This window comes from Kockovaella imperatae, assembly GCF_002102565.1.
Source record: "Kockovaella imperatae strain NRRL Y-17943 chromosome Unknown BD324scaffold_2, whole genome shotgun sequence".
Lineage (NCBI taxonomy): Eukaryota > Fungi > Basidiomycota > Tremellomycetes > Tremellales > Cuniculitremaceae > Kockovaella > Kockovaella imperatae.
The window spans coordinates 307,036-331,586 of NW_019028942.1; the positions used below are offsets into that span (position 1 = coordinate 307,036).

Sequence of the window (24,551 nt, forward strand, 5' to 3'; positions counted from 1 at the left end):
CCTCCCTGAACCGTGTACTTCGCCTGTCCCACCTCGGCCTCCAAAGATCGGTCCAGAGGCATACGCCACACGACAGCTGGAACTCGTCCCCATCTACATCCCTGACCCCAATTCATTCTCTCTGATCCTCCTTGCTCTACATTATCCAGATCAATCGCCCTTACGCCATCTGCTGCAAGTGCCTCATTCGGCCGATACCTCGCGTGGCGAAATCGTGGAACATCTCCGCTGTCTTCCGCCCGCTCAGCTCGATCAACTCATGGGACGTCTGCTCGGATTTTATTCTAATATCGTTGAACTGGGTATCAATAACGAAGTCGTCTGGCAAGCGATCAACCAAGCGTGGTCCATGATGTACATTGCGAAGCAGAGAAGAACGTATGTACATCCCCCAATGATCATGGATTTTGGCGTCAAGTTGCCGCCTGTCATTCAATGGAGGACAGTCTTGAGTGTAAGCGGGAAGCCAACGAAGAAGGTCTAGTGAGGCTTGGAGGAAAGCGATGGGAAGCGACTCAGCTCCGTTGTAGCACTATTGTACATCCTACTTACCATGCATCTAGGTCCCCTGGGCACTTCGCCGAGGCCATGCGGTCAATGCCGCGATTTTCAACATGGTCTGCGGCCCCCGAACTATAGAATTCGTGCGGGATTGCATCATCTCCTCGATCACTCGAATTCGGCTTGCTGACTTGACTACAGCCAGATCCTCCAGCATCCACACTTGCATGCTGACAAGGTCCCTCCTTACGACCCTCTCACACACTCAACGATCCTACAGAGCGCTCTGGCAATATCCTGGCAAAAGCGGAAGACGGTATCTGAATATGACAGGTCAAATCCCAAAGACCATGAAGGCCATCCAGGTAGGCGCCAGTGAGCCAGCGATAGCCATACAGCTGATGCTTGTCTCCTAGGTCGATCACACTGGTGGACCTGAAGTAAACAAGCTGGTCGAGATTCCAGTCCCGGAGCCGAAAGATAACGAAGTTTTGATCAAGGTGCACTATACGTGAGCGATGAAGGACCACGTCGCAGATCAACGAGTGGGGACTGATCCATCATGCGCGTATAGCGGAGTCAACTTCATTGATACTTGCAAGTCTATACTCTTTGCTGAAAATCTGTCCACATCGCTGATGGCTTTGGTCAGATTTCCGAACTGGCCTGTATCCCAAACCTACACCCTATATCGTCGGACAAGATGCCATCGGAACCCTGGTCACCCTCCCGACGTCCTACACTCAGCCGGATCACTATCCTTCGAACCTTCCACCGTTGAAGGTCGGTACCCGAGTCCTGACTCTCCAGGGACCATCCTTCGCAGAATACATGACAGTACCGCTCAGTAAAGTCGTTGCGTTGCCTGAGAATGTTGATCCAAAGGTAGGTCGACAGGGAAAGAGAGGGTGAAAGCTCTGGAGGTTGAACAAAGCCGTTCAGGATGGAGTGGCTCTCGCGACTACCTCTTTCACATCCTGGGGACTCGTCACTGAGTCTTACAAAGTCAAGAAAGGCGATTGGGTCTTCATTCGAGCAGCATCAGGAGGTGTAGGCACAGTCCTCTGTCAGGTGAGCGTAGAGACTGGACGACGCTCGTTTCTGACGCGCTTGCGGGCTAGATGTGCGCTCATATCGGGGCCAACATCATTGCTCAGACGTCCACAGAGGAGAAAGCAAAGCTCGCCAAAGAAAACGGAGCGCAGAACGTCCTCTTGTCGACGTTGTCTTCTGAAGAGACGGTCAAAAAGACCATGGAGCTGACGAATGGACTTGGGTGTCAAGTCATCTACGATGGGATCGGTAAAGATACTTTTGAGGAGAACTTTTTACTCGTTCGGAGACTGGGAACTATCGCCCTGTTTGGAAATGCGTCGGTCAGTCGCACATCATCAAGATTTGTCCCCAGATGGTCAGATCACTGAATTCTTCCCGGTCTCCTCAGGGACCTCCTCCTTCATTCTCACCTCTCAAACTCAGTCCCAAGGCTCTGAAAATCACGAGACCGCAGATGAATGCCATGTTGGAAACTCCTGAAGAGTTCAACGACTTTGCGGGTCACATTTTTGAGCTCTACTCGAAAGGAGCTGTGAAGGTAAGGTCTGCCCCCGAGAATCGACTGGCTCATGCTATCTAGGCATATATTCACAAGACATACCCTTTGACTGCAGAGGCTGTTGCTCAGGCTCAGGTCGACATCACCTCGAGAGGAACCACGGGTAAATTGATCATTGAGGTGGCACCGTTTTGAGCCTATGGCGATGTGTCAAGATGCACCATGTTGTGTGCAGGTGATCGGATGTATACATCACAGGTCAAACCAAGACTTCAACCACACAAACATCTATCTAGCTTCGAGCCATTTACATTACCACACACCCTTCATCCTCCACAGGCTTACTCACAAAGCCCATCTCGGCGAATGTCTGAGGACCAGTGTCCCATTGCCGATGTTTCTCCTCCTTCACTGGCGTCTCTCTTGAAGCACCAGATGGGATCCCCAACCACGCTGGTTCATCCTTGAGGGACAGACCTCTCGAACTGGGGAATGAATAAGTCGATCCCGACAAGGTACTATCTCCGCTGGCAGCCGTGAAAGCATGATATGGGATTGGTCGACGAGACGGTGTAGAATTCCCACCTCCCATTCGTGCTGGAAAAGCCATGCCGGGCGACATGACCTCGCCCACTCGCGGTGTTGGACTCGAAGCGAATCCATTCTGAGCATACGAGTCGCGATGACCATGTCGATGTGGGAGTCTCGCAGCTCTCTGTGTATCCATCCACACTCGTTCTTCGTCCTCGTGCCTCCTGGCTAGAGTCTGACCTTGACCAGATCGTTCTGACTTTATCCTTGCAATCGTACGAGTGCGTATCAATGTATCGTTCATTTTGGCTTGATGATCCGCCAAGGAAAAGGTCGCAGGTCTAGGTGCAGATAGAGCTGCAAGGCGAGCGATGGCATCGCTGTTGTCTAGTTTCGCAGCCTGGGGGGAATCAACAGGCGATCACATGGCCGGCTCACCCTCGTGTACCATTTCCTAGCTTGATCCATATCTTTTCTCCCGCCAATACCAAGCCTTGGAACCAGTCAGCGAGCCTCTCGGTTATCCATCCCACTTACTCAAAATAGTAACCCATAGCGAAACAACCATTTGGATGACCTCTCCTCGCTGCTTTCTCCGCAAACGTTCTCGCCAAATCCTCATTCTTGCCAAAATTCCCTTCGGCTCCACACAAGAACCACTTGCTCAACGCCATGTCAGCTTCAACCTCCCCGCCCTGACTAGCGAGCGAGTACCATTGGACCGACATCAGAGGGTCGTATGGGCATCCGAGGGTCGCGTGCTCGTAAGACAGTCCACACTTGTACTGAGCAGGTGGGTGGCACAAGTATGCAGCCTTGTCAATATTCTCTCTCGCCATCATGCCTCGAACGTCGGCAGAAGGGCCAAGTAATTCCTCCGGTATCGGTGGGAGGGAAGGGGGAAGCTCAAAATCTCCCGCGAGGAGCATACCGTAGACGTAGGCTGGGTGAGGTACATCAACCGTACTGCCTTCCGCTGCTTGGATCAAATACGGAATCGCCAAAGAGGGGTTGGGGGGAAATCCAAGTTGACCGAGCAAGTGAGCCATTCCCATTCGCTTGAGGTGTCAGCTTCGGTGAACGGTCATCTTCAAACTCACATAGTTACACTCTGTATCACCCTTCTTGACACCCCGATCCAAACAATCTCTAGCCCTCCCTTCATCCCCGACACTTTCGTAGTCCCTCCCTAGCATGAACCAACCTCGAGTCTCTCCTCCTCGGGCGGCAGACTCAAACTCTTTGAAGGCTTGTCTCGGATCTCGGGGCAGGTAGTCTGGGCACAAACCCGTGGACGAGAAGATGCCTTTGAGATAAGATGCCAAGGCAGAGATTTCTCGATCTGAATGACTCGTTGAGGAGATGATGATGGGTAGAGCGAGATTCAGAAGTACTGTCAATGATCCAGACACCTTTCGTGGTTTAGGAGTCTCGCTAGATGTAGACAAGTGAACGGGTCGTGTTTGTCTCTCTACCACTCGATAGACATCTTGCGCCCAGGCGATCTTCTCAGCATCACTTTGATGTTCGAGATTCCCAGAGCTCGCTTTGAGGCTCTCAAGCGTCGGGAATGGATGAGTGATAGGAGGAGCTGTAGACGCTGCAGAGACGACGGTCGAAGATGACGATGGAAAGGCTTGATGCGCTGGTATTGCCCTTGATCCTGGTCCGGGACCCGGAGGAGGCGAAGCGACTCTAGGTGAGAAGATACTGGCAGAGGGTGCAGGCTGAGCAAATCCCGAGGGTATAGCGATGGACGTCATGATATGCTTGGGACCTCGGCCGAGAAAGGAGACGCCGCCGCCGCCTTGGAAGAGTCAGTATGAGTAGGATGGATTGGTCAGGTCAGCCAATTCCTTGTTCCTCTGGGATCACAAAAAGTCCGCTTCCAAAAGCTTGTAAACATGTCTTGGAAAATGGCCAGCCAAGGCTGGTGGTCTGGATTAGAGCGAGTGAATCGAGACACACAAGCTAGAGGCCTCGGGATTTGATCAGGTGATCAGTCGCGTGAGAGACTCACAAGGTGAGACGTGACGGCAGAGGCGTGAGTTCAGCGAAGGTCGCATGATGCTCTGCGAGGCCATAGAGGCTGCTGAAGATGCATTAACATTGCTTGGTGAGAAGATCGTGCGTGACGTTGACGATGTCCCCTAATGGCTCCTCGAGGGCAGGGCGAATCTGTAGCTAGAGAAAATTGCCGGGGGAGTGGACCTTCGCGGCATTTTCCTCGTGTGGGTGTTGGGCTTAGTTTGGAGCATGGAAAGATTCGGTAACCGCTGTCAAGACGTCAAGAAGAGCTCCATCGTCTTCGACACGATTGGACGTAATGAAAATCATCTTGGCTCGAGAGTTTTTCGGTAGTCCAGTCTCGTCGCCGCGGCCTGATCGACAACGTTCGTTGTCCTGTCCGATATGATCTAGCCAGTCTTCCCATCGTGTCACACACTCTCATGCTCTCTGTTACCGCTCTCACCATCGGGAGGCCTCCAAAGATCCCCGGTCTGTCTCCCGGGGTCCCTCGTTGCATAATCGATCAGTCAACCCTGACCGAAGAAGTCGAGATGGCCGAAATTTGACGTTCGATGCGGCCCATTATTCATCCATCACATGTCTCTCGGCGGCGCCATTCAACCAGTACAGCCTGACCAAACGTCTCCTGGATGCACGACTCTGGACGCTGTCAAGCGCTCAAGATCACAGGAGATGGGCTTTCGTGGCTGAAATACTCTTCACATCTCAAGAATACAAAGAAAAAGATTGTGCTAGAGAAAGGTATACCATGAATCCGTTCTACGGCATCCACTGGACATTGCCAAGAGTAGCCTGTGTCTGTCCATTCCCCAATTGATTAGCTCGAGATCTCAATCCCGCGTCCAAAGTAGTCTCATTCTCAAGCGTCTAAATGATCAGTCAGCTCGCAACGAAAGGGTCCAAGAGATCATTGCTCACCTCCAACAATTGTGTCATGACGTTGTCAACGTCTTTCGGCGCCAGAGAGCCTCCACATCCAGCTGCGATGAGACGTCGATATTTCTCAATCTTGTCACCAGTTCCAGACTGGAATTGTCAGCTCGCAAGTCGTCGTCGAGACTCAGACTTGCTCACCTCTGCCAAGGCCTTTGTATACCGATCCACTAATTCTTCCCTCCTCTTCCTCTTCTCCTGCACTGACCACGTCAAGGTATCCTCATCCCCTCCATTGTTCACAAGTTCGTCTAGATCGTTATACGACTCTCCATCGATCCCGCCGCCGCTATGCCGCGCTTCTCGACCTTCTTGACCTGCATTCCACATTTCCCAACCGCCTCTCAGGGCTGTAGACAACTTGGCCTTAAGCATGGCTTCCAGACCCCCCAGCTCCTGCCGTGCCTCGTTCATCGGTCCAGTCTGATCGGCTAGAGATTTGACAACACGACTCGCTTCCGTCACTTCGGCGTGGATATTTGTCAACAAAGCCTTGGCCTGAAGAATATCCCGCTCCTTGCTCTGCAGCTCCAGATCGAACGATCGCGCCAGGCTCTGCATGTGCGCCGTAATGTCTGCAAGACATGAACCGCCAGCCATGCGCGCTGCATCCGAATTGAAGAGCTGGGGTACGCCTCCACGGTCGCCAAGAGTTCCACTGAGAGATCCCCGAGAGCCACCGGCCTGGACAGGAGACGATCGGAAACGTTCATCCTCAAGTATGTAATCCTCCGCTGACTTGAAATCGCGATTCTTGATTTTGGGATCCGCTCCGTGGTCCAAGAGGGCTTTGACAAGTCGCCGACTCCGAGCCCTTGCTGCAAGAGTCAGAGCAGTCTCGCCGTCTTCGTCTTGAAAGTTGATCACATCAGCCAGCTCCTGGGGGTAGTCCGATAATCGCGACAGGATGGTCTCCATATAGTATCGAGCAGCATGAGTCTTGCCTTTGGTCAACGCAAGGTTGGCAATGTGGTGAAAGACTGTCCGATTATGCTTGTCAATGTTGAGAGTGGATCGGTGAAGCAATTCGTATAGTTCTGGAAACTTGCGCACGTCGTAATTGTTGCCAAACATGACACTCCGCATAAGAGGAGTCTGCTCTGCATTGTTGCCCGTGAAGATGGACGCTCCGGCGGTCAAAAGCAATTTGACAACTCTGACACGACCCATGGCACACGCCCAATGCAGAGCCGTGTGACCGTCCTCGTCGATGGGCGCATTGGGATCGAAATCAGGTGGCGGAGCGACGAGGATTGGGGGGATCTGGGTGGTTTCAGAGACGAAGTAGGTCAAGATGATGTCGGCGTATTGGTCTGGACCCATTGGTTCCATGGGTAATCCGGGTCCAAGCGCGCGTGGTGAATGATGGGGTGTGTGGACGGCACTTTGACCTCGAGCGCGTTGTAGTTGAGCATACTGATCGTCTTCTTCCAGCATGATCGTAGCGTTTCGTTTTCTCAGACTCGCTGGAATGCCATTTAGGACGCCGTCTACTTCCATTTCTTCGCCACGGGGCGAAGCGACAGGACTCGGTGTGTCTGAGGATGAGTCATCATCTTCTGGTGAGTTTGTCAAGCTATCCTCTGCTGAGCGCATCGTGGTATCATCCGGGGTCGAGTCGATGCGCTTTTTCTGTCCACTGGCATTACGTTGAGCTGCCAATTGGGCTTGTGCTTGAAGCGCGGCTGCTGACATGGGTCCAGTCTTGAGTGGCGTACCATCTTTGCCTTTGCCCTCTTTGTCCTTTTTCGTCTTGGTCGGCGGGGCGACAACGTGTTTTGGTGCGGGTGGTGGAGAAACCGAGGTCGGGACGTAGTCGATGATCGGTCTGAGCAGGTCCTCCACACCGTATTGCTTCGCAAGAGCCAATCCACGCTCGATGGGGATCCAGGTGCCTTGTGACATTAGCGGGCAGAGCCAACGTGTCGCGCACCTTGGTATTTTCCATATCCTCCCTGGACCTTTTCGTGCTCTCCCTTTTGAACTTCTCGCTCGAGGACCCTTGTGCGCTGTGGCTTGTCAAACCCTGCGACCTTGAGGATCTGAGTCGCATTGAGATATGCATCAGAGCGCCGTCTCATGACTGCGACGGTCCGACATAGCATCTCGTAGACCGGTCTAAGAGAGGTCAGCAAGGCTCAATCTAGAGGTGACTCACACTCCACTGAGAATGACGAAGAATCGAGATCATTAGCTTTACGTCGAGCTGTCTAGTTCATTTTTTCTCACCTGTATGTTGCCTGAACATGATGGTCATCAGCATTCTGATCATGTCTCCATATGATCTCAGACTCACCTTATAGATGGTATTTGGACCATTCTCAGTCCCTGCGACGACTGGCTTTTTTCCCATGTTAGACCAAGATGTATATGCCTCGATGACGAGGTCTGCAGTGTGTAGGCAGCGACAGGCGGAGCAACGAAGCAGGCGAGCGGACAAACAGAGCCTCTTCCAGCTGTCCCTTCCCAAATTCTACTCCAGACTACACACTTGAGCTCAATCAGTAAACCTCTCAGAGCAAAGATCCTCAAAAAGACACTCCCTAGGGCAGGTCGAAAACGAAATTGCGGTCGTCGTCGCGGTTCTACGCGGCGCGTTGAAAGTCGCGACGAGTGGAGGGGAAACCGGAAGCAAATCTTTTTGGACCAGCTTGTCACGTGATCAGAATATTTGGCTAAGCTTAAGCTATATAACGATTGCAGCTGAAGTGATTCTGTAGCTATAAAATCAGACTTGAACTTTTGCAACATGATGATAGGACAGATATAGCAGTATGAAGGTCCGTGGCTAGCTCTGAGATAGCATTGTCTTCGCTGAGTGTCCTCAGATCTCTACCAACCCCCCACAACACCTCTCCAACTACGAGGTTCTGACTCACTTCCTATCGCTCAAGGAAGACAATGATCAACTTCAGGCGGACATAGCGAGCTATACAGAGAGGGCGAAAGGCAAGGCGAGAGCAGCGATCAAGTTGCAGTCAGATAGGAAGGCACACAAGGTCAGGGATCAGTCGGAAGAGCAGACAAAAGCAGAGGAAGTGGCATCGAGGAGAGGCTCGAGCTCGGATCTGATCTGGGTTCAGGATCAGGCGAGTCATCCATTCTGGTCGCACGGTGTACGATAGGACAGGGACTGAGACGTGACCAGGTGATACGATATCTATGCTCCGACTTCAATGCGACTTCGCGACAGGACCCAGATGGCGTGGCTAGACTCGCAAAGGATGTTCAACGGCATGGATTGGTCAAAGCGGAAGTATTACAGATATGTAATTTGGCACCCACGAAACCTGTCGAGCTGTACTGTGTGAGTAGCTGAAAAGGGAGGACGCGCAAGTCTGACAGGGCGAATCCGCCCTCAGATCATTGAAGAGCCAGACTCGCGATTCCAACCTAATCCATCGGAACGTCTGACTGAAATAGCGTACGATGTCATGTCCACCCTGGCGGATACTCCGCATCCTGCCTTGGCACAGTATTCGACTTACAGAACTTCATATGGTGATGCCGGAGGTGAGCAGGAGGGTATGGACGGAATGGAAGAGGCGATGGTCAGTCAGGAATTCGTACATGAAGCGGAGTGGGGAGCGGGACACGAGGAAGGGGTTGGCGAAGAGAAGGAAGACCATATGGAATAAACCCCGCCACAAATCAACGCATAAACTCACAACCTGCACTATATAATCATCACATGGATACAGTATAGATACATTGAAGCTCTATCCCGAGCTGAACGGGTCACCTCGGATTGCCCAATTGACTACAAAGCTCAATAGACTGCCTCCTAATAGTCCCCCTACAAGACTGAAGGCGGCCAGATTCCCAGCGACATCTTTCTCGGCATCCGTTATACGGGGATTCAGCGCGGGTGACGAGGCGACGATCATACTGAGGGATGAGATCCACCTGAAAGAGGGTCAGCAATACGCTTCTCATCTGCAACAAACCCATTTGTCAGGCCGCAACTGAGCAGAATGGCGAAGAAAGCCATGTCTGAATTGATCAATGGGGCTCGTCCATTCCCCGGGCTGACATTGCACCAAGCAAAGAGAGCCAGGTACACCACTCGGCTCATGGAGAGCCAGAGGATTTTGCTTGGATCCGTGATCATTAATCTTGGGATGACGGGGAGGTATGTTCGACCGATATAATCTCCGACTGGCTCTTTCAGGGACAGTGTCTCTACGGCAGAACTCACCATTAAAAATGAAGAAATGCAGCGGTATGAAAACAGAGGCTTGTAGCAACATAGGTGGAGGAGACCGCACCGATGTGATTGTGCTGGTGACGGGCGGGAAGACAGCCTTAAAAAAGAATCAGTCAAGTGATAAGGAACAGCAGGACCTACCAAGGTGATGATAAAGACGAGAGCTACTGCAACTTCCAGGCGGATATTCTTCTGAAAGACTGACCTGGATGTTTGATCGCCGAAGAAACCCTTTGCCTGGGTCTCGGTACCATCTTCTCGTGCTAGTAACGGGGCGAGGACGAGATGGCAGTCTGGATGTCGGAAGAGATATCGATGCGCAACCATGCAACCGAGAGTACCTGCAAACACCAAGAGCCAAACGCCGACAGTCGCTGATCTCGATGGATCGCCTACGCTGCCTTCGTCCCGAGATCCAGGGCCAAAGGCTGCCAAGATGGACACGACGAGCTGAAAACCTGATACCAGGACCGCCACACCTCCTTGACCAGACATCACCGCGAGGACGGAGTTTGAGCCCCAGAGAGATGCGAGGGCAAAGACGGTGGATTGAAGGATCCCGGTGGCTACAGACAAGGACACGGTGATGATAAAGAGTTGGAACGCCGGCACGAATGGATCGTTAAAGTTGAAAGGAATGAAACATATGGCGGGCAGAGCGAAGACGCACGCAGTCATGAGGAGGCTGAGAGAGAACCACTGTCTGTTGTTGAGCGAGGTCTGCGTATGAGTCAGTACAACGCGCCTACGAAGAGAGCACTTACCGCGCTGTGGTTGTTTCTCGCCAACCCTAGGCAGACGAAATTACCAAAGCAGTACAATGTACCGAGATAGCTCGCAAGGTTGGTCCGAGTCGATCCCTCTTGGAAGAAGAGACTCATCAGCGGGAATGAGCATATCAGGGCTGTAGAGGAAAGTCAATGAGCACTAGCGTGTTGAGATCTCATTCTGACACGCACCACTCCAACTGAGCAAGATGCCCGCCCCCAGCGTCCAGAAGGCGACATGTACGCCCTTCGAAGTGGTCGGAATGGGCCGAAGAGCTTCCGTCGAGTGGACCAGCTCGTCCCCTTCTTCTCCACGAATCACCTCGTATCCTTCATCCGGGGCATTTATCGGCTCAGCCGACGGTGATACAGCATTCCTGATGCTGTCTAACCATGCCATATTGTATCAGTCATTGACGCGAAGAGCCTTCAAGCAAGGACAGGCAGTCCAGCAAGATATATATGAACAAGTTCACATGACCAACGGAACCAAAATGTTCAGGCGTTCAATACAGGCGAAGCCTGGCCTCCAGCGGTGACGAGCTGTCAGCCCATGAAGTAGAGGATATGACACGGTGTGTATTGCTACAGTGATGTCAAGATGGATATGCAGGTACTATGATGGGATATTCTTCCAGGTATACGACGTGAAGAGATCTGAACTGCCCTTATTTCGAGGACGCAGCATCGCTCTTTCTCTTGCCACCACCCCTGCCCTTCGGCTTTTTGTCGACCTTGACGACCTCTTTCTCGACCTTGCCCTCCTTGTCGAGCTTCTTCTTCTTGCCCATCGGACTTATAGGCGGAGGTCGAGTAAGTTCAGGGGGCGGCGGAGTTTTCACAATCTCTCGACCAGTGTATTCGGAGGAACTCTGAACACCAGTGACAGCATCGACATTGACGTCGGCGGTAGATGCAGACTCCATATCCTGATCGCCGGTCGTTTCCCGATTCACTTCTCGCTTTCTCAACGGCGCTCTGACTCTCAGAGGCTGATCTTTGCTTAAAGGCCTGGATCCGATATACCAGTCGGTCAATGGGGCGACCTGAGGTATCTTTGTAGGCTTCGTTAGCCTCGGCGACGAGGTCACGCGAGATTTCCATCCAGGAATAGGGTGCCATCCCTTGACCAGGACGGGTGGAGGAGGCTCATCATTGTCGTCCTTGCGATACACTTGACGCCCGATCAATACTGCAACAGGTCAGCCTAAGCAACACAATCTTTTGTCGCTTACGGAATCCAAAGCCGTCCATGGAAGGGATCACTTCGATCGGATCAGATCCAGTTCTGATTCCAATGACATCTCCATGCAGCGCGGTCAGGGATCCATTCTTGCCCCGCTTGCCATCGACGCGACTGGCAATCTTTAGTAAGCCGTCTGAACCAAGATACAAGATGGCGAAAAGGCTCTGTGGCGCAATGGTAATACGCTGAGACGATCCATGTCAGGCGCATGTCGCATGCGAGAACTCACAGGCTGAAGTGATACGGGAAGCTGAGGCGGAACAGCAACGATAAGCAATGAATTGAATCTTCTTGAAAGCGTGAGCGGTCAGTCTATGGAGGAGGTCAGAATGTAAGCTCACTCTCTGTCCCCGGGAAACATTCTTCCAGCCATATCGTTCAGCAGATCCGCAGCACTGAGGCAGAGCTCGGGACATTTCTTCCATTTTGTATGCTTTCCAGCTGGGATGGAATCGATGACAGGTGCTTCAGACCCGCAGAGAAAAGTGTAGAATGGAGACACGACTTTGTCAACGACTACGACTTGTTTAGCACGGTGTCATGTAGTGGTGTGCATTCAAAGTCACTCACCTCGCTGATCCGGGTACGAGTGCCTCCTGAGAGGTATTTCCGATTGACCCTGAGTTTGCAATTGCTTCAACAAGGAATCTGCGACATCATCCTTCGAGGCGAGCGCATGCTGGACTTCCGCGCCTTGGCCCAGACCAGCTTCAACACTGTGCTTGACGACTTTAACCACCTTGACTCCGTCCCTGTAGAGTGTCCAAGCTCGCGTCGATTCAAATGGCCATGAGGGATTACCATCCTCCTGCCGAGGACCAGTGTATGTCGCTCGTGAAGGGGATTGTAAGTCTTCCACGCTGTAGATCTTTCGTGCAGGTTGTATTGTACGCTGCATGATCAGCGGCGTAAGCGTCTCATGAACATACGTGGCACGCTTCACATTCCCATCCAAACCATCTCTTCCTCTCTTGCGCAAAGCCACATGCACCGCACACCCAAGCTCGCCAAAAATCTCTCCCGGCGTTCTGTCTGCCGGTAGTTTGAGAGGACGCAGAGGGTTCTTGAGGGCGGAGTGACAGTCCAAGAGAGAGCGGTGTTATCCGGGGCAAGGGTTCCAACGCAGCCGGCGTCAATTTTGAGGGATCGAGCAAAAGGTGTTCTGACATGAGTCGGACTTTGAAGTGACAACTCACTGGCTATAAAGCTAACGCAATAGGCCGCGCACTCTGGGTTCAAACACAAAGGCTCTTCGAGCGAGTACACTCGGGTTGACGTCTTGTCGCAGAAGCTACAGTGGGAAGCAAACGGGCTGTCGGATTTGCCACTGTGACGGCCTTGTTTTCCGTCCTCACGAACAGTCGTGCTATACTGAATTCCGGAAATGGAGGCTGAGATGTCTCCCGGTATATCGTCCACTGCTGGGAATTGGAAGGGCGCGGATTGAGGCAGCCACCATGGTTTCGATTGGCCCGAACACCAGTCAAATCGGAAACGCCAGCGGAATGCCAACGGAGGAATCGCGAATGCTCCAACAGGCTCCAGCTTGACCGGTCAGCGTGGTCAGGCCTAGCTTCTCACCCATGCTTCCGTGACCCAGAACCATCCGAGGACTGTCATTCGCCGAGGTACTCTGAAAGGCGCCACACGGTAGTCTGTTGTCACGCACAAAGCCACAGGTGTTCTCGCTCTTTGTGCCGCAAGGAGAGCAGCGATTTCCGGTGGATCATGTGCATCGGCAGAGCTCGATGCTGGGACTGAGATGTTCGGCAAAGTAGGAGACAGAGGTGCGACGTATGTCTCCGGCATCACCGTAGACACATGATTGTGCTTTTCCGCAGGTTTCAGAGGTCGTTCTGGCCCACTGTGGTCTTTCAGCTACCGCATATCTAGAGAGCTCACATTGAAGTGATGATTGTTCCTGGACTTTGGTCCATCTGCCAAAACGTCCTGTCATCTGGCGGCTCACCCTCTAGAATGACGCCACGCGCTATTCCACCTACGCCAACCTGCACGCTGGCACCGTCTGTGCGCACTGGTTGCCTGAGATACTCCACTGCTACCTCTAGCGTTCGCTTGCTGTTTGCCCATACCGGACATGCGCCGGACATATCTGACAGACGTCCCTTCGCGGCGTTCACTTGAATCCGATGCATCATGTCTCGATCCTCGATTTGCGGCGGCGAATCGTCACGCATCGCCAGGGGGAAACCGGGTTTCGATGTCCTGCGCATTGGTTTCGTAACCGAGCCTTCGTTCTCCACTCCGTTTAGATGAGTATCGCCTGCCAGTGATAGTTTCCGCCGTTTCTTCACTCGTTTCCCATGTTCTTCTTCATCCGAAGTTCCATTCATCATGTCGTCGTCAAAGGAAGCAGATGCCCGACTTTTGCCCTTCTCCTCCGCTGTCAATCGTCTGTTGCCGTCTTCGATCTGCTTATTGACTTCACTCGCATTATCGGCCTTGGCTCGACGTTTGCCTTTGGGTTTCATGACGCCCCAGAGGCTTCCCGGGACACAAGTAAGATCTTTGGTCGTACAGCGGTAGCACTTGGGAAAGCCACGATCGCAGAACTGAGCTACGGCCGGGTGATTACATCCCCGACATGTCGGGGGAAGGAAATAGACAGCTTTGGCTAGATAGATGCTTAGCCCTGGAGTGTAAGTAACATGAAAGCTCACAAGTCTTCTTCTCTATGCCCATCCAAACGCTTCGTTGGTCTATTCTAGGGTCGATATCGTGAGGCAAGTACGCGGGTCGATAGAGGGATCCTGAGGGAAGATTTCCAAATGTTGGCTGAACGTCCATGCTACCCCTGTGAGGGTTCAACATGGCACCATCAGGATATTCCACGCTGGAGGGAGGTGTGTAGGGTGGTCGTCCCTGGGCAGTTGCACTGGACAGATTCAGCAAGAAGTAAGGGGGAGAAATTGCTCACGAGGACGAAGGAATTTCAAATCGACCGCTTGATCCAGGATGACTATTAGAGGTCTCATGGAGGTTCTGGGCACCTCGCGTGGTCGGTGACGCATGAGAGTCGTGACCATTTGGCCAGGAAGTGGACTGAAATCCGAAATCTAGGCTCGTATCGCCTTCATCGACATCGAGCTCGGTGGAGGCCAGGACAGCGGCTGCAAGTGCGCCTAGAGCAATCGGCGAGTCAATCATCTCCACATCTGTCTGTGAAGGGATAGCTGGCGTGTTTTCGTCCGGTACGGGAGCACCGCTGGATGAGGCATTACGAGGAATAGGTGGGACTACGCTCAGAATTGCCTCCTGACTGTGGCCAGGGTTCCCAGACGGCGGTGCCCTCAGAGGCGGATCTGCCATGCTGAGATGCCTCTCTAGGTCTTTCCGTGAGCTCGCTGCAGGCCAGACGCTCGTAGCAAGATACAGGGTTGTAGACTGGTGATAGTAGTGGATGAAGAAGAAAGTAACAACTCGACGGGATTTTGGCACGAAAACCCGCTCGAAGTTGGCACGCCGCAGATGCCTCATGATATGGCCAGGTGGGTTTGCCCTGAGGAGTGGTTTGGACCAGGGCACGCGACAATCACCGCAACACCTCGCCGAGACTAGTATAATGCAATGTATGCTATGTTTATGTCGCCTTGCTGCCATCACTCCATCTTGACATCGACCTCCAAATCCCCGTTTGTCTTGGTCTCTCCCTCCCAGTCTGGCACCTCGAATCCGATGGTCTTGGTCTCCAGCGTCTCCAGACAGCATACGACTATTTGTCCAGTCTTTGCAAAGCTAGGAACGAGGATAATACGCGTTGGAGAATCGTCTAATAGAACCCATGAGCCATAATAACCACCCCAGCAAGAGCTCACCTCCAACTACAGTCGTCTGGAATTCTGGCTGATTGCCGATTATATACAGCTCGGGACGTTTGTGGATGATGAACGGATCGGCATCAGGGAAGGGATAGACCCCTGGCTAGGGTCAGATCACGATACCAGGATACAGGATAAACGCACAGAGGGTATCTGGAGCTGTCGGAGCAACATGACGCCATTCAAGCGTCCTCTGTGCCATTCCTAACCTGCCTTCGCTAGGGACATATTTGTAGATATCGTCAAGAGTCTGTCCACCAGTCACTAGCAGACTTGAAGAGTCAGCGGGATCCCCGAGGGCCAAGCTCACCTCCGACCACCGATTTCAAGCCATGTCGGGTTCGTGGTGCAATCTAATCCTCCCGCTTTCTTACCACCGAACATGACCTTTGGTAGTGGTTGCTGCGGCAAGGTCGCTCCAGCTGGATCAGAGGGCCCTGGCACCATCGTGACGGGTAATGAGGAGGATAAGAGATCATTGAGGAGAACGCTGAGAGTTTTGGTGGGATGATTCGTGTAGAGGGGTTTAGCTGTCGAGTTGAAGCGTTTCTGGAGAAAGATTAGTAAGTGTACAGGATCAGGAGCACGACGCACTGGCTTCTTGTCGTCCTCTCCTCGGATAGGCTGACTCAACGAATTGCCCGCCAGAATCAACCTGGCTATACGATCCCCGGCCTCGCCATCCTGGATTTGTGTTAGCCGGTGAAGAACCTTGCTGTGCTGCTTACCAAAGGACCGCCATCTTCGCCCAATAGCCACTCGACGAGCAGCTGTGACTTGAGATCCGCGGGAGCTTCCTGAGATCCCACTGACAAGCCGGAGACGATAGCGATCCAAGTCTCGTTCCTGTGATCGGTATCTAGAAGTTCGTGAATTACAACTCCTTCGTTGTTGAATGTGCACTGACCACCTTGCCCGTTCGCATCAGCCTTGCTCTTGCCTTTTGTATGTGAACCGCCATTTGACGGCCCTGCCTGAGGTGTGTACAGCTCCGGAAGTCCAGCAAAGCACAAATCGATAACTTCAAAGTCTCCCGCCGAGGTCTCCATTCCCAGAGCCGCCATGATGATGCCTGATGAATATTGAGCCGAGTTCACAGATCTCAGCGCTCACCGGTCACCAGTCCACCGTTCTCCCTATCCCTCTCTCTGCGTATCACTTCTCCGACCAGTCTCACTCGACCACTCTCGTCCTCCAAGTGAACGGCATCTTGACCTGAGAAGAATTTGGCTCGAGGTGCCGGAGGTGCTATCCAGTGCTGACTGGTCAGTGCGTACATGTCAGATCGTCACTCACGTCTCTCGCCATGTCCTCAAGAACGTTTGGCTTGAGAGGCATCTCCAAGTAGACAGTACCGACAATATAACATAACTGACCCTTCTGCAGGTTCAGGATACGAGGCAACAGCGGAGGTTTCCCTAATGAGATAGACTTCAACAAATCTCTCCGAGAAGATTTTGACTCACCTCTGACGCCACCCCATCTCGCCTGAGCGTTCCTCTCGACTATTGGACGAAGCTCGACGAGTCGGACAAAGTAGATATTGGAATATTGATGTCTGTAGGATCGTTGAGCTGGATCAATGTGGAATGGGGCAGAGAGTTCGGCGAGGTTGGAATAAGAAGTCGATGGCCGTTGAGTCGGTTCATTCTCCGGCTCCTCCAATCGACTGGCCATATTGACAAGTATCGTCCTTCGTAACTGTTGTCCGTAGAACACAGATAGATGGCATGGAACTGCCCAGTGATCACAGAGACGCGACATGAACATTTCAATTCGATTGGCACGTGGCGTTGTCATCTGATTAGGATTTTGAAACCTAATGACATTAGGAAAACTCAGTTTTCTAATCTCGATCCCAGTCAACCCCCGTCGCGAATGCTTTTTCAGGGCAGTCACAGATTTGTTTTCAATCATGGACAATATCAACTGTGGACCATGAGTCTCTCGACCCATCTCATCGAAGCACACGAGAAGAAGCCATACATGGCACCTCCTATATCTCCATGGCCCCAGTCAGTCTACAGGGCAGGCCATCCACCGCAGCCGCCGCAGCCGTTTCAAACACCGGTCAACACGACCATGAATGATGGAGACTCGAGCTGGATGATGGGGCATGGCATGTCGAGTCAAGTCTCTGGTATGGGAGGATTTACAAAATGGTCAGAGGAGAGGGTGGCAGCTCTTCAAGTCAGGCTCGCTCGAAAGCTTGGGCCAGAGTACGTGACTCAGCGACCTGGACCTTCTGGGGGACCGAAACTGAGCTATATCGAAGGGTGGAAAGGTGGGTTTAGCGTGAATGTGTTTTCGCCCTGGATTGACGTATGTCCCAGTCATCAATCTCGCGAATGAAGTCTTCGGATTCAATGGCTGGTCCTCAACCATCAGCTCGCTCACTACAGATTTCGTAAGCTTGCGGTAAATCCCCGAGAGCTTACACCCTCAGATCGATGTCAATAAGGAAGGTCGTGCATCGGTCAACGTCACAGCTATCGTCCGCATCACCTTGGCTGATGGATGCTGGCACGAGGATGTGGGCTGTGGACAAGGCGAGAACCAGCGCAGCAAAGCAGCAGCCCTGGACAAGGTGAGTTTACCAGGCCAGTCACACAAATCTCACTCGCAGGCCAAAAAGGAGGCTGTGACAGATGCTACGAAGAGGGCACTCAAAACCTTTGGCAATGTACTCGGATTGTGCCTTTATGATAAGAGTTATACGAGTGAGGTCGTGCGCATGAAGGTTCCTCAGGTGAGAATCATGTGCGTACTGTGACTAACCTGTCCAGGTCAAATTCAACCCCAGGGATCTCGAGCGACGACCCGAATTCGTAGAACCAGATGCTCCTGGGCCTTCACGCCCCACAGCCATCCCAAGCCATATGCCCAACGTCTCCCGTCCGCCTGCACCTCAGCAAGCTCACTCTGTCCGAGAGTTACGACCAGACACACCTCAAGCGCCGGATACTCCTCTCAAAGAGATTCAAGAGCTAGGCGAGGATGTCTTCATGGACGAAAGCTTTGACGCCGAATTTCTCGACGAGCAAGACGAGCTATTCTATCAGGACAGACTTCAAGCCAATACACGTCAGAACGTGGCACAAGGTCCTCAGAACCCAGCAACATCAGCTCCTGCATATCAGCACCGCCATCGCCCAGATCTCCCGCCACCGAATTTGGCTGCGCGAGGAGAGTTTACGAGGTCAGTGTCGGATCCTGCGCAGAAATTGGAGAATGGGCGACATCTAGGCCCTCGCGATTCAGGCCTTGGGAACCGTGCCGCTGCAGTTAGCGAAAGGGGCGGCATGGAACCAAAGCCAATGCGCATGCCGATGCCTCGCCCCCAGAGTAATTCCTCAGCCGGAAAATCTGCTCGAGCTCTCGCCATTTCATCCGCTCTGGCTGCCCAAGGTGTTCGACCGCCACTGCCTGGCCCACCTCGAGCCGAGTCACCTCGTATCCCTTCTGGGGGTGTGGCATCCCTCTCGGCCCGAACTACGGGCCAAATGACGGCGCGGGCAGCGGCTCTAGGTTTGGAAGGCAACGAGGGAATCCCAACGGGCGATTATCAAGGATTCGGCAGTGCCAGGGGATTCAAGAGGACAAGATCGATTGAGGAGAGGCCGTGAGTCGCGATTCAGTTACTCTGGGCATTATTCTGATAGACCGTGTAGCGGAGCATCGCCCTCCAAGTCAGCTGGATCACCCACAAAGAACATTGGGCAAGATACGTTTAGCCGCTCGGGTCCTCGTACCGTTCTCGGAGAGCTGGCTACTGGTGCTGAGCCTGAGGATCTGTGGGCGAAACGATCCCGAGGTCTTTGATCGACAAGAGAGAAGGTAGCACGAGGAATTCGGCGAGGGAGCCATCGTAATCCGACCTGTAGCGTCATATTCCCATGTATCTCCATGTCATCAATCCAACAATAATCATACATCATGCTACTTGCTGTTAGGCCCAAACGATTGATTGTGGAGCATACTAAGCCGTCCACAGGCGTCTGACCAGCTCAGTGAGACCTATCCCAGAGTCAGCTAGCTAAGACTGCGAGGACACCTACCAATGTCATTTGTGTTGAACTCGTATAAACCCCAGACAACACCTCCAGTTGCTAATCGCAATAACCAGGTCATGATTGGACCAACCACTGGCCATTTTCTCGGATGGAAATAATCGGTGATGGAAGCGTCGAATCCGATATGAGAGTGAACGACGAGAGAAAGGGCGAGGACAGCGTCAAGGATTGGCTGGTAGATCGGTCAGCGATACATGTGAGAGGACAAGTCTAGACTCACATGAGCGGTCCCACTAGTGACGACAGCACCTCCGAGGATGGGAATGAGTGCAGCTGATAGAGTGCGCTCAAATGCCCAGTGATATGATCCATGGGTCTTGGATGGCTCGGGGAAGGTGTTGGCATCGTTCACTGTGCCCTTGAGGACGGCTGCGTGAGGAGTTAAGATGATTAGCAAACATACCACCATTGATCGATGAAACTCACGTCCGCCAGCTACATACTTGAACCCTCCAGTCTCATTTGCAGAGACAGTAGCATCGCGACGAGGTGCTGATACTCTGATGGACAACACACGACCTGTGTTGATGAGATCAGCCATTGTATCATTCGTCTCGAGATCGATCAACTGACTTGTGTGCAATGATCTAGACCCTAGCCCAGTTCGCAGCGTTGCAGGAGTTTGCCTGAGAAGTGACATCTTCAACGCCAGGCGGACCAGTATCGATGTGTCCAGAGACTCGATGGAGAATCCAAGTCGAAATGTCACAAGTTTTGTCTTCCCAAAGTAATAGATGGGATAGCCTGGGATTGGATCGAGGTGCTTTCTATAGGCAGTCGGATGGGATACACCGGGAGATTACGGGAAACAGCGAGCCACCATTTTGGGGGGCGGCGAGGGGACATCGAATGTGGCACTTTGTTTTTTTTCTGCTTGTGACATACAAACCAGTGGGCTATAGATTTCTGGATGGCATCTGTTTTGTGGAATCATCGAAACGCAGTCACTCTGACTGGCTTCGACACATGGCAGACCAGAGCTCAAGAACTAAGAAGGGAGCTCCGCGCTGCATGAGGCAAGCTCCGTAGAAATGCAAGAGAACAGATCTTCGTTGACGTTAATGTGGCACGAAAGGGCAACTAGTACAGGAATATACCACTTTTGACGTCAACAGGCCTAGCGGACAGTGTTTTTTGCTTGCAATGGGTATCTCAGAGCTGTCAAAGATCTGAACGAGAGTGAAGCAGGCCAGGTATGAGATCGGTAAGACGGGAACTGTCAAAAAATGGGGTGAGACCCGAAAAGCCTCACTCAGCACGGCCCCTGTCTCATTCCATCGCTTCCTGGCATCTATTGGAGCCCGGGAACCCTAGAGAAACCAAAAGCACAAAGGCACAAAAAGAAGCTCTATTGAAGCCCCGGGAGCCTTCAGAAACCAAAAACACAAAAAGAAGCTCCTTGCCAGAGAATTGAACTCTGATCTCGACCGTGACAAGGTCGCATACTAGCCATTATACGAGCAAGGATGAGCTATCCTGTGAATCGGCTGTAGAAACCGTCGCACTAGACTAGATGTTACTGTTGATGTAAGCATGGAAATTGAGCGTATATATAGGGTGTTTGAAGATCATAGACTGAGAGCTTCAAGATCTGAACCGGGGATCCATACTTGCCACTAGCTGACCACTCAGGCGTGGGACTTAGAGGATTTGAAGCATTCGAGATCCCGCACGGAAGATTTCACTGCGGGACATCCACGACTGGCTAAACAGGGAATTTTACGTGAGATTGCGGATGAAACTGTCTGAGAATAGGCAACCTGCTCTGCGTGATTCCGCATCATCCCGGGGAGCCTCAGTCGTTGTGTGTTGGATGTCTGATTGTCCCGTCTGCCTGCTGGTGCTAGTCGGCATGTCAGCTCCCTCGGCCCGATTCTCGACTTCGAGTCTCTGTATCGTCGAGATCGGAAGACCAGTGTTATGCATTTAAATCGCAGATCTCATGCGCTACATGGGTCGAAACCCAGTGGCCATCTCGTAACTGTGTTTATGGCTGAAGTGAAAGACTGGTCGGGTCATCTTAAACAAATCCGCCATCACCGGTTCCCCCAGCCTCTGTCCCTAAGTGTCATCTGTGAGGTCTTCGTCGCCGGATCGCAATGAAGTGCTTTTGCCACTCTACTGTACTCAGATGACCTTCTCTGGCCGGTTCCGCGGGATCTTAGAACGTTCAAAACATGGCCTCCAGCCCAATGACCAGGCTTCGCTCACTGAAACACAGATTCGTAGGTAGAATCTCGAGAAGCTACCGGCCATCAAGTCAGATTCTGGATACTCTTGGCCAATCGGCTCAAGCAGCTCAAAGTTTCCTAAGACGCATCGTTAAGTTGGGTTTTGTCACAAGGGACAGATGAGACCTCTGTCCAGGCCGTGGACAGTCTTGGCGAAGCTGACGGACCAATAACCAGTGACAGAGACTGTGGACCGGTCCATAATGGTATGTGGAGGTATTCCATGTCAAGCGAGATCGATGCATCTTTTTCCCTTTGGCTCTATCATGATGATTGAATTTTCTCAAAATCAGTCATTATGCATGCATCAAAATCAGAAGAGCTTGGGCCTGATGCTCCATTGTCCTGGCCTGGTACTCTTCCCTTCCCTTAGCGGCTTGTTCAGCTGCTCGAGTGTTGGCGGCGTCCAGGAGCTTTTGAAAAGTGGTAGAATTGTCATGAGAATCGACATCATTGACGCTTGTCCCCGTCCGCTTGGCACTGGCACTCTTCACCATGCCCCTGAGGATTGTATGCTCTTGCTCCAAAAGGATCTTGCTTGCGCGTAGACTCTCTATGGACAATGTCATAGACAACAATTGAGATTTCACAGGGTGATTGTCCCTTTGAGCCTTGTCCATCGATGAACTGCTGTGTATCCGCAGGAGCGTTCGAGGAAGGAGCTGAGTGCTTACGGGCCGTCCCGGGAGAAGACGAAAGTTCCGGTAGGAAAGCAAAGGGGAACGTTTGTCGATTCAATTCGGAAGGATTGAAGTGCAACCTTGGTATGTTATCCGATTAAGAAACCGGACGGATCAACTGATTATATAACGACAACTCGATATAAACGGAATGGAACACCGAGAGGTTCTGGCAGAGTGGAGGCCTCTACCTCTGCTTTACTCATCCCCACACCGATACTTTCTTCGAACCCTCTGGATTGATCATGAAACTCTCGAATCGATCATAGAATGTATGATTGAAGTCGGGAACCGAAGGGAGAGTGATAAAAGGTGAAATGACGTTATAAAAGGTTGGCTGACGGAAGCAAAATCTTCGGCTTGCCTCACCTTCGTAAGGAGTCAATTCACTGAATTGTCCTCGCGACCATGATCACAGATGACACAGGTCAACATCTCCAAACCCTCCCAGATGATGTCCTGAGTCACTTACTGAGGTACCTAGATCTTGAAGAGCTGCTGCGATTGCAACAAGTCAATCGTCAGCTGCGAGAACGAGTGGGTTGTGCCGTCTTTACCGCCGCTGATCGTCTCCCATCCATCAGGTCATCACCCTGGGATTGCCACAGTATTTGGTGCGCCATGCCCAGAACCACGTCACATTATGCCCTCAACAGGACAGTTGGAAGCCCTATGACCTCGTCCGCCGGAACCTGACCATTCTTCAAAATCTCAAAGCCCGACAATGGCATGCTTTGCAGATTGGCCCGACATGGCAATCCCCGGTGATTCCAACATTGACACTGACCCCTTCCATGTTGTTGCTCGGCGTTGGCGGGAAACTACTCGTGCACCCTCTTCATGATTGGCCTACAAGTGGAGGAAAAGTGGTGGGACGAGCGAAAGAGCATCTGATTGCGAGTAAAGGCACAGGAAGTGGAGCAGACATTATCGGAGTCGCGCCCCTCGTCGATGACGGATCTGCATTTACTGTGGCTCAATTCGACGGGACCTTGCAGACTTACACCTATGAGAACTCTGGGCTCCGGCCAGGGACCAGGTGGAGACATGCAGACGGAGCGAATGTTCACACTCTTTCTGCATCTTCCAAAGGTGATTTGATGCTCACATCGACGTCTGCCGGAGTCGTGTCAATTTTCTCCCCAACCTCTCCTCGAGGCCCACTAGAGGCCTTTTCACTACCCACTTCTGCCAGAGCTTGGTCAAGTCTAGTTGCAACATCCCATGCCTCGTTAGATCCCTCAATCATGGTCGGAGTGCATGGTGGCATACTCATCTATCCGATGAGCCCCACTGGGGTAGTGAACACTCCGCGCAAGCTGCTTGGACCAGACAAACCATCCCGGTCATCACCATACTGCTTGACCTTCCCCTCTAAACCTTCAGTCCATCACCCGTCGCTGCTTCTTTCCGCCTGGTACGACTCGCACCTGCGCATACATGATCTCCGCTCTCCTGACATTTCACCCCAGATGGAATTTGCAGACCCCTGGCAATGGGCGGACGCAAGCGCCATGTACTGCGCGACATATTTTGCCGAGAATCACATTGCCGGCGGAGGCTCACGCCACGGTACAGTCTCACTGTTTGACATTCGCCAACCCAAAGCTGGGTGGTCAATCTTCACACCAGGCGGCAAGGGCTCCCCCGTCTACGCGCTGCAGGGAGAGGGTGGAAGGTTGTGGGGAGTCACGGAAAGAAGGGCATTCGCGCTTTCTTTCGATGGCAGCGGTGGCATCCCGGCCGGGCTTGTAGCATCGAACGCGAGAGCCCCGCGTACGGATGTGAGGCACACGCCTTCAGGATGGAAGGGACGTGGTGGCAAGTGGAGATGGACTGTGAGGTACAACGAGTCAGCGGACGTCTGCACAGGGTATAACCACAGTGAAAGAGGGGTCAACCTGTTTGAGTCTCTCGCCGCGGCGTAGAGATGTCGCATATCGCAGATGCCCATGCA

The 24,551-nt window shown here is 52.4% G+C and overlaps 12 protein-coding genes across 12 annotated transcripts; 4 read left to right on the top strand and 8 right to left on the bottom strand.

Annotated features, from left to right (window-relative positions):
• Nucleotides 1-827: 827 nt before the first annotated feature.
• BD324DRAFT_640883 (hypothetical protein) lies at nucleotides 828-2,251 on the top strand (the record flags this gene model as incomplete). The annotated part of the gene is made up of 8 exons (XM_022017381.1): nucleotides 828-866; nucleotides 918-1,012; nucleotides 1,076-1,098; nucleotides 1,154-1,386; nucleotides 1,444-1,572; nucleotides 1,623-1,877; nucleotides 1,946-2,095; nucleotides 2,138-2,251. The coding sequence occupies 8 exons, from the start codon at nucleotides 828-830 to the stop codon at nucleotides 2,249-2,251; spliced, it is 1,038 nt and encodes a 345-aa protein (XP_021873452.1).
• On the bottom strand, nucleotides 2,222-3,005 carry BD324DRAFT_226098 (hypothetical protein). Its single transcript, XM_022012226.1, has 2 exons — nucleotides 2,406-3,005; nucleotides 2,222-2,348 (listed from the first exon to the last, which is right to left on the bottom strand). The coding sequence occupies exons 1-2, from the start codon at nucleotides 2,889-2,891 to the stop codon at nucleotides 2,316-2,318; spliced, it is 519 nt and encodes a 172-aa protein (XP_021873453.1). The 5' UTR covers nucleotides 2,892-3,005; the 3' UTR covers nucleotides 2,222-2,315.
• BD324DRAFT_226097 (hypothetical protein) lies at nucleotides 3,006-4,612 on the bottom strand. Its single transcript, XM_022012225.1, has 2 exons — nucleotides 3,688-4,612; nucleotides 3,006-3,645 (listed from the first exon to the last, which is right to left on the bottom strand). Exons 1-2 carry the CDS (start codon nucleotides 4,348-4,350, stop codon nucleotides 3,121-3,123), a joined length of 1,188 nt encoding a protein of 395 aa, XP_021873454.1. The 5' UTR covers nucleotides 4,351-4,612; the 3' UTR covers nucleotides 3,006-3,120.
• Nucleotides 4,613-5,344: 732 nt separating this feature from the next.
• BD324DRAFT_614549 (hypothetical protein) lies at nucleotides 5,345-8,117 on the bottom strand. The gene is made up of 7 exons (XM_022014610.1): nucleotides 7,848-8,117; nucleotides 7,781-7,791; nucleotides 7,710-7,715; nucleotides 7,485-7,669; nucleotides 5,693-7,446; nucleotides 5,537-5,644; nucleotides 5,345-5,485 (listed from the first exon to the last, which is right to left on the bottom strand). Exons 1-7 carry the CDS (start codon nucleotides 7,902-7,904, stop codon nucleotides 5,378-5,380), a joined length of 2,229 nt encoding a protein of 742 aa, XP_021873455.1. The 5' UTR covers nucleotides 7,905-8,117; the 3' UTR covers nucleotides 5,345-5,377.
• Nucleotides 8,118-8,266: 149 nt separating this feature from the next.
• On the top strand, nucleotides 8,267-9,256 carry BD324DRAFT_614552 (hypothetical protein). Its single transcript, XM_022014611.1, has 4 exons — nucleotides 8,267-8,331; nucleotides 8,380-8,640; nucleotides 8,700-8,858; nucleotides 8,914-9,256. Exons 1-4 carry the CDS (start codon nucleotides 8,326-8,328, stop codon nucleotides 9,187-9,189), a joined length of 702 nt encoding a protein of 233 aa, XP_021873456.1. The 5' UTR covers nucleotides 8,267-8,325; the 3' UTR covers nucleotides 9,190-9,256.
• BD324DRAFT_614554 (nucleoside transporter-domain-containing protein) lies at nucleotides 9,257-10,970 on the bottom strand. Its single transcript, XM_022014612.1, has 6 exons — nucleotides 10,718-10,970; nucleotides 10,523-10,662; nucleotides 9,900-10,478; nucleotides 9,750-9,855; nucleotides 9,499-9,709; nucleotides 9,257-9,457 (listed from the first exon to the last, which is right to left on the bottom strand). Exons 1-6 carry the CDS (start codon nucleotides 10,923-10,925, stop codon nucleotides 9,271-9,273), a joined length of 1,431 nt encoding a protein of 476 aa, XP_021873457.1. The 5' UTR covers nucleotides 10,926-10,970; the 3' UTR covers nucleotides 9,257-9,270.
• Nucleotides 10,971-11,004: 34 nt separating this feature from the next.
• On the bottom strand, nucleotides 11,005-15,201 carry BD324DRAFT_678783 (hypothetical protein). The gene is made up of 11 exons (XM_022019013.1): nucleotides 14,710-15,201; nucleotides 14,453-14,667; nucleotides 13,674-14,406; nucleotides 13,353-13,635; nucleotides 12,968-13,316; nucleotides 12,701-12,933; nucleotides 12,342-12,663; nucleotides 12,113-12,287; nucleotides 12,001-12,061; nucleotides 11,761-11,956; nucleotides 11,005-11,717 (listed from the first exon to the last, which is right to left on the bottom strand). Exons 1-11 carry the CDS (start codon nucleotides 15,099-15,101, stop codon nucleotides 11,194-11,196), a joined length of 3,483 nt encoding a protein of 1,160 aa, XP_021873458.1. The 5' UTR covers nucleotides 15,102-15,201; the 3' UTR covers nucleotides 11,005-11,193.
• A 138-nt stretch (nucleotides 15,202-15,339) lies between these two features.
• BD324DRAFT_614559 (DNA polymerase alpha/epsilon subunit B-domain-containing protein) lies at nucleotides 15,340-17,340 on the bottom strand. The gene is made up of 10 exons (XM_022014613.1): nucleotides 17,077-17,340; nucleotides 16,907-17,028; nucleotides 16,724-16,868; nucleotides 16,518-16,682; nucleotides 16,339-16,469; nucleotides 16,205-16,294; nucleotides 15,921-16,159; nucleotides 15,755-15,882; nucleotides 15,608-15,709; nucleotides 15,340-15,561 (listed from the first exon to the last, which is right to left on the bottom strand). Exons 1-10 carry the CDS (start codon nucleotides 17,285-17,287, stop codon nucleotides 15,392-15,394), a joined length of 1,503 nt encoding a protein of 500 aa, XP_021873459.1. The 5' UTR covers nucleotides 17,288-17,340; the 3' UTR covers nucleotides 15,340-15,391.
• Nucleotides 17,341-17,508: 168 nt separating this feature from the next.
• BD324DRAFT_614563 (hypothetical protein) lies at nucleotides 17,509-19,304 on the top strand. Its single transcript, XM_022014614.1, has 5 exons — nucleotides 17,509-17,894; nucleotides 17,944-18,017; nucleotides 18,057-18,197; nucleotides 18,237-18,359; nucleotides 18,397-19,304. The coding sequence occupies exons 1-5, from the start codon at nucleotides 17,549-17,551 to the stop codon at nucleotides 19,234-19,236; spliced, it is 1,524 nt and encodes a 507-aa protein (XP_021873460.1). The 5' UTR covers nucleotides 17,509-17,548; the 3' UTR covers nucleotides 19,237-19,304.
• A 222-nt stretch (nucleotides 19,305-19,526) lies between these two features.
• BD324DRAFT_614566 (CybS-domain-containing protein) lies at nucleotides 19,527-20,469 on the bottom strand. Its single transcript, XM_022014615.1, has 5 exons — nucleotides 20,257-20,469; nucleotides 20,110-20,202; nucleotides 19,904-20,052; nucleotides 19,669-19,855; nucleotides 19,527-19,627 (listed from the first exon to the last, which is right to left on the bottom strand). Exons 1-5 carry the CDS (start codon nucleotides 20,321-20,323, stop codon nucleotides 19,590-19,592), a joined length of 534 nt encoding a protein of 177 aa, XP_021873461.1. The 5' UTR covers nucleotides 20,324-20,469; the 3' UTR covers nucleotides 19,527-19,589.
• Nucleotides 20,470-22,144: 1,675 nt separating this feature from the next.
• Nucleotides 22,145-22,884, bottom strand: BD324DRAFT_614576 (hypothetical protein). The gene has a single exon (XM_022014616.1). The coding sequence runs from the start codon at nucleotides 22,532-22,534 to the stop codon at nucleotides 22,211-22,213; it is 324 nt and encodes a 107-aa protein (XP_021873462.1). The 5' UTR covers nucleotides 22,535-22,884; the 3' UTR covers nucleotides 22,145-22,210.
• A 118-nt stretch (nucleotides 22,885-23,002) lies between these two features.
• Nucleotides 23,003-24,522, top strand: BD324DRAFT_648311 (hypothetical protein; the record flags this gene model as incomplete). The annotated part of the gene is made up of 2 exons (XM_022017820.1): nucleotides 23,003-23,131; nucleotides 23,179-24,522. The coding sequence occupies 2 exons, from the start codon at nucleotides 23,003-23,005 to the stop codon at nucleotides 24,520-24,522; spliced, it is 1,473 nt and encodes a 490-aa protein (XP_021873463.1).
• Between the last annotated feature and the right edge of the window lie 29 nt (nucleotides 24,523-24,551).

Excerpts from the sequence above, each read along its gene's own strand:
- BD324DRAFT_226098 (XM_022012226.1), bottom strand. The coding sequence starts at position 2,891 with ATGAACGATACATTGATACGCACTCGTACGATTGCAAGGATAAAGTCA. Across the intron at positions 2,349-2,405 it reads CATTCGCCGAGATGGGCTTT|ATAGATGTTTGTGTGGTTGA; the intron begins GTGAGTAAGCCT and ends GCTCGAAGCTAG.
- BD324DRAFT_226097 (XM_022012225.1), bottom strand. The coding sequence starts at position 4,350 with ATGACGTCCATCGCTATACCCTCGGGATTTGCTCAGCCTGCACCCTCT. Across the intron at positions 3,646-3,687 it reads GTGATACAGAGTGTAACTAT|CGAATGGGAATGGCTCACTT; the intron begins GTGAGTTTGAAG and ends TGACACCTCAAG.
- BD324DRAFT_614549 (XM_022014610.1), bottom strand. The coding sequence starts at position 7,904 with ATGGGAAAAAAGCCAGTCGTCGCAGGGACTGAGAATGGTCCAAATACC. Across the intron at positions 7,447-7,484 it reads AGGATATGGAAAATACCAAG|GCACCTGGATCCCCATCGAG; the intron begins GTGCGCGACACG and ends TAATGTCACAAG. Across the intron at positions 5,486-5,536 it reads TCATGACACAATTGTTGGAG|ACGCTTGAGAATGAGACTAC; the intron begins GTGAGCAATGAT and ends CTGATCATTTAG.
- BD324DRAFT_614552 (XM_022014611.1), top strand. Across the intron at positions 8,641-8,699 it reads TGATCTGGGTTCAGGATCAG|GTGATACGATATCTATGCTC; the intron begins GCGAGTCATCCA and ends AGACGTGACCAG. Across the intron at positions 8,859-8,913 it reads AACCTGTCGAGCTGTACTGT|ATCATTGAAGAGCCAGACTC; the intron begins GTGAGTAGCTGA and ends ATCCGCCCTCAG.
- BD324DRAFT_614554 (XM_022014612.1), bottom strand. The coding sequence starts at position 10,925 with ATGGCATGGTTAGACAGCATCAGGAATGCTGTATCACCGTCGGCTGAG. Across the intron at positions 10,663-10,717 it reads CATCTTGCTCAGTTGGAGTG|CCCTGATATGCTCATTCCCG; the intron begins GTGCGTGTCAGA and ends TTTCCTCTACAG. Across the intron at positions 9,458-9,498 it reads AGTTGCGGCCTGACAAATGG|GTGGATCTCATCCCTCAGTA; the intron begins GTTTGTTGCAGA and ends ACCCTCTTTCAG.
- BD324DRAFT_678783 (XM_022019013.1), bottom strand. The coding sequence starts at position 15,101 with ATGGCAGATCCGCCTCTGAGGGCACCGCCGTCTGGGAACCCTGGCCAC. Across the intron at positions 13,636-13,673 it reads GGAACAATCATCACTTCAAT|TGGGCCAGAACGACCTCTGA; the intron begins GTGAGCTCTCTA and ends GAAAGACCACAG. Across the intron at positions 12,934-12,967 it reads TTGCGTTAGCTTTATAGCCA|AACACCTTTTGCTCGATCCC; the intron begins GTGAGTTGTCAC and ends GACTCATGTCAG.
- BD324DRAFT_614559 (XM_022014613.1), bottom strand. The coding sequence starts at position 17,287 with ATGGCCAGTCGATTGGAGGAGCCGGAGAATGAACCGACTCAACGGCCA. Across the intron at positions 16,683-16,723 it reads GAACGGTGGACTGGTGACCG|GCATCATCATGGCGGCTCTG; the intron begins GTGAGCGCTGAG and ends AATATTCATCAG. Across the intron at positions 16,160-16,204 it reads GAGAGGACGACAAGAAGCCA|AAACGCTTCAACTCGACAGC; the intron begins GTGCGTCGTGCT and ends ATCTTTCTCCAG.
- BD324DRAFT_614563 (XM_022014614.1), top strand. The coding sequence starts at position 17,549 with ATGAGTCTCTCGACCCATCTCATCGAAGCACACGAGAAGAAGCCATAC. Across the intron at positions 17,895-17,943 it reads CTATATCGAAGGGTGGAAAG|TCATCAATCTCGCGAATGAA; the intron begins GTGGGTTTAGCG and ends CGTATGTCCCAG. Across the intron at positions 18,018-18,056 it reads GCTCGCTCACTACAGATTTC|ATCGATGTCAATAAGGAAGG; the intron begins GTAAGCTTGCGG and ends TTACACCCTCAG.
- BD324DRAFT_614566 (XM_022014615.1), bottom strand. The coding sequence starts at position 20,323 with ATGTCACTTCTCAGGCAAACTCCTGCAACGCTGCGAACTGGGCTAGGG. Across the intron at positions 19,856-19,903 it reads TCACTAGTGGGACCGCTCAT|CCAATCCTTGACGCTGTCCT; the intron begins GTGAGTCTAGAC and ends CCGATCTACCAG. Across the intron at positions 19,628-19,668 it reads GTTCAACACAAATGACATTG|GTCTCACTGAGCTGGTCAGA; the intron begins GTAGGTGTCCTC and ends ACTCTGGGATAG.
- BD324DRAFT_614576 (XM_022014616.1), bottom strand. The coding sequence starts at position 22,534 with ATGGACAAGGCTCAAAGGGACAATCACCCTGTGAAATCTCAATTGTTG.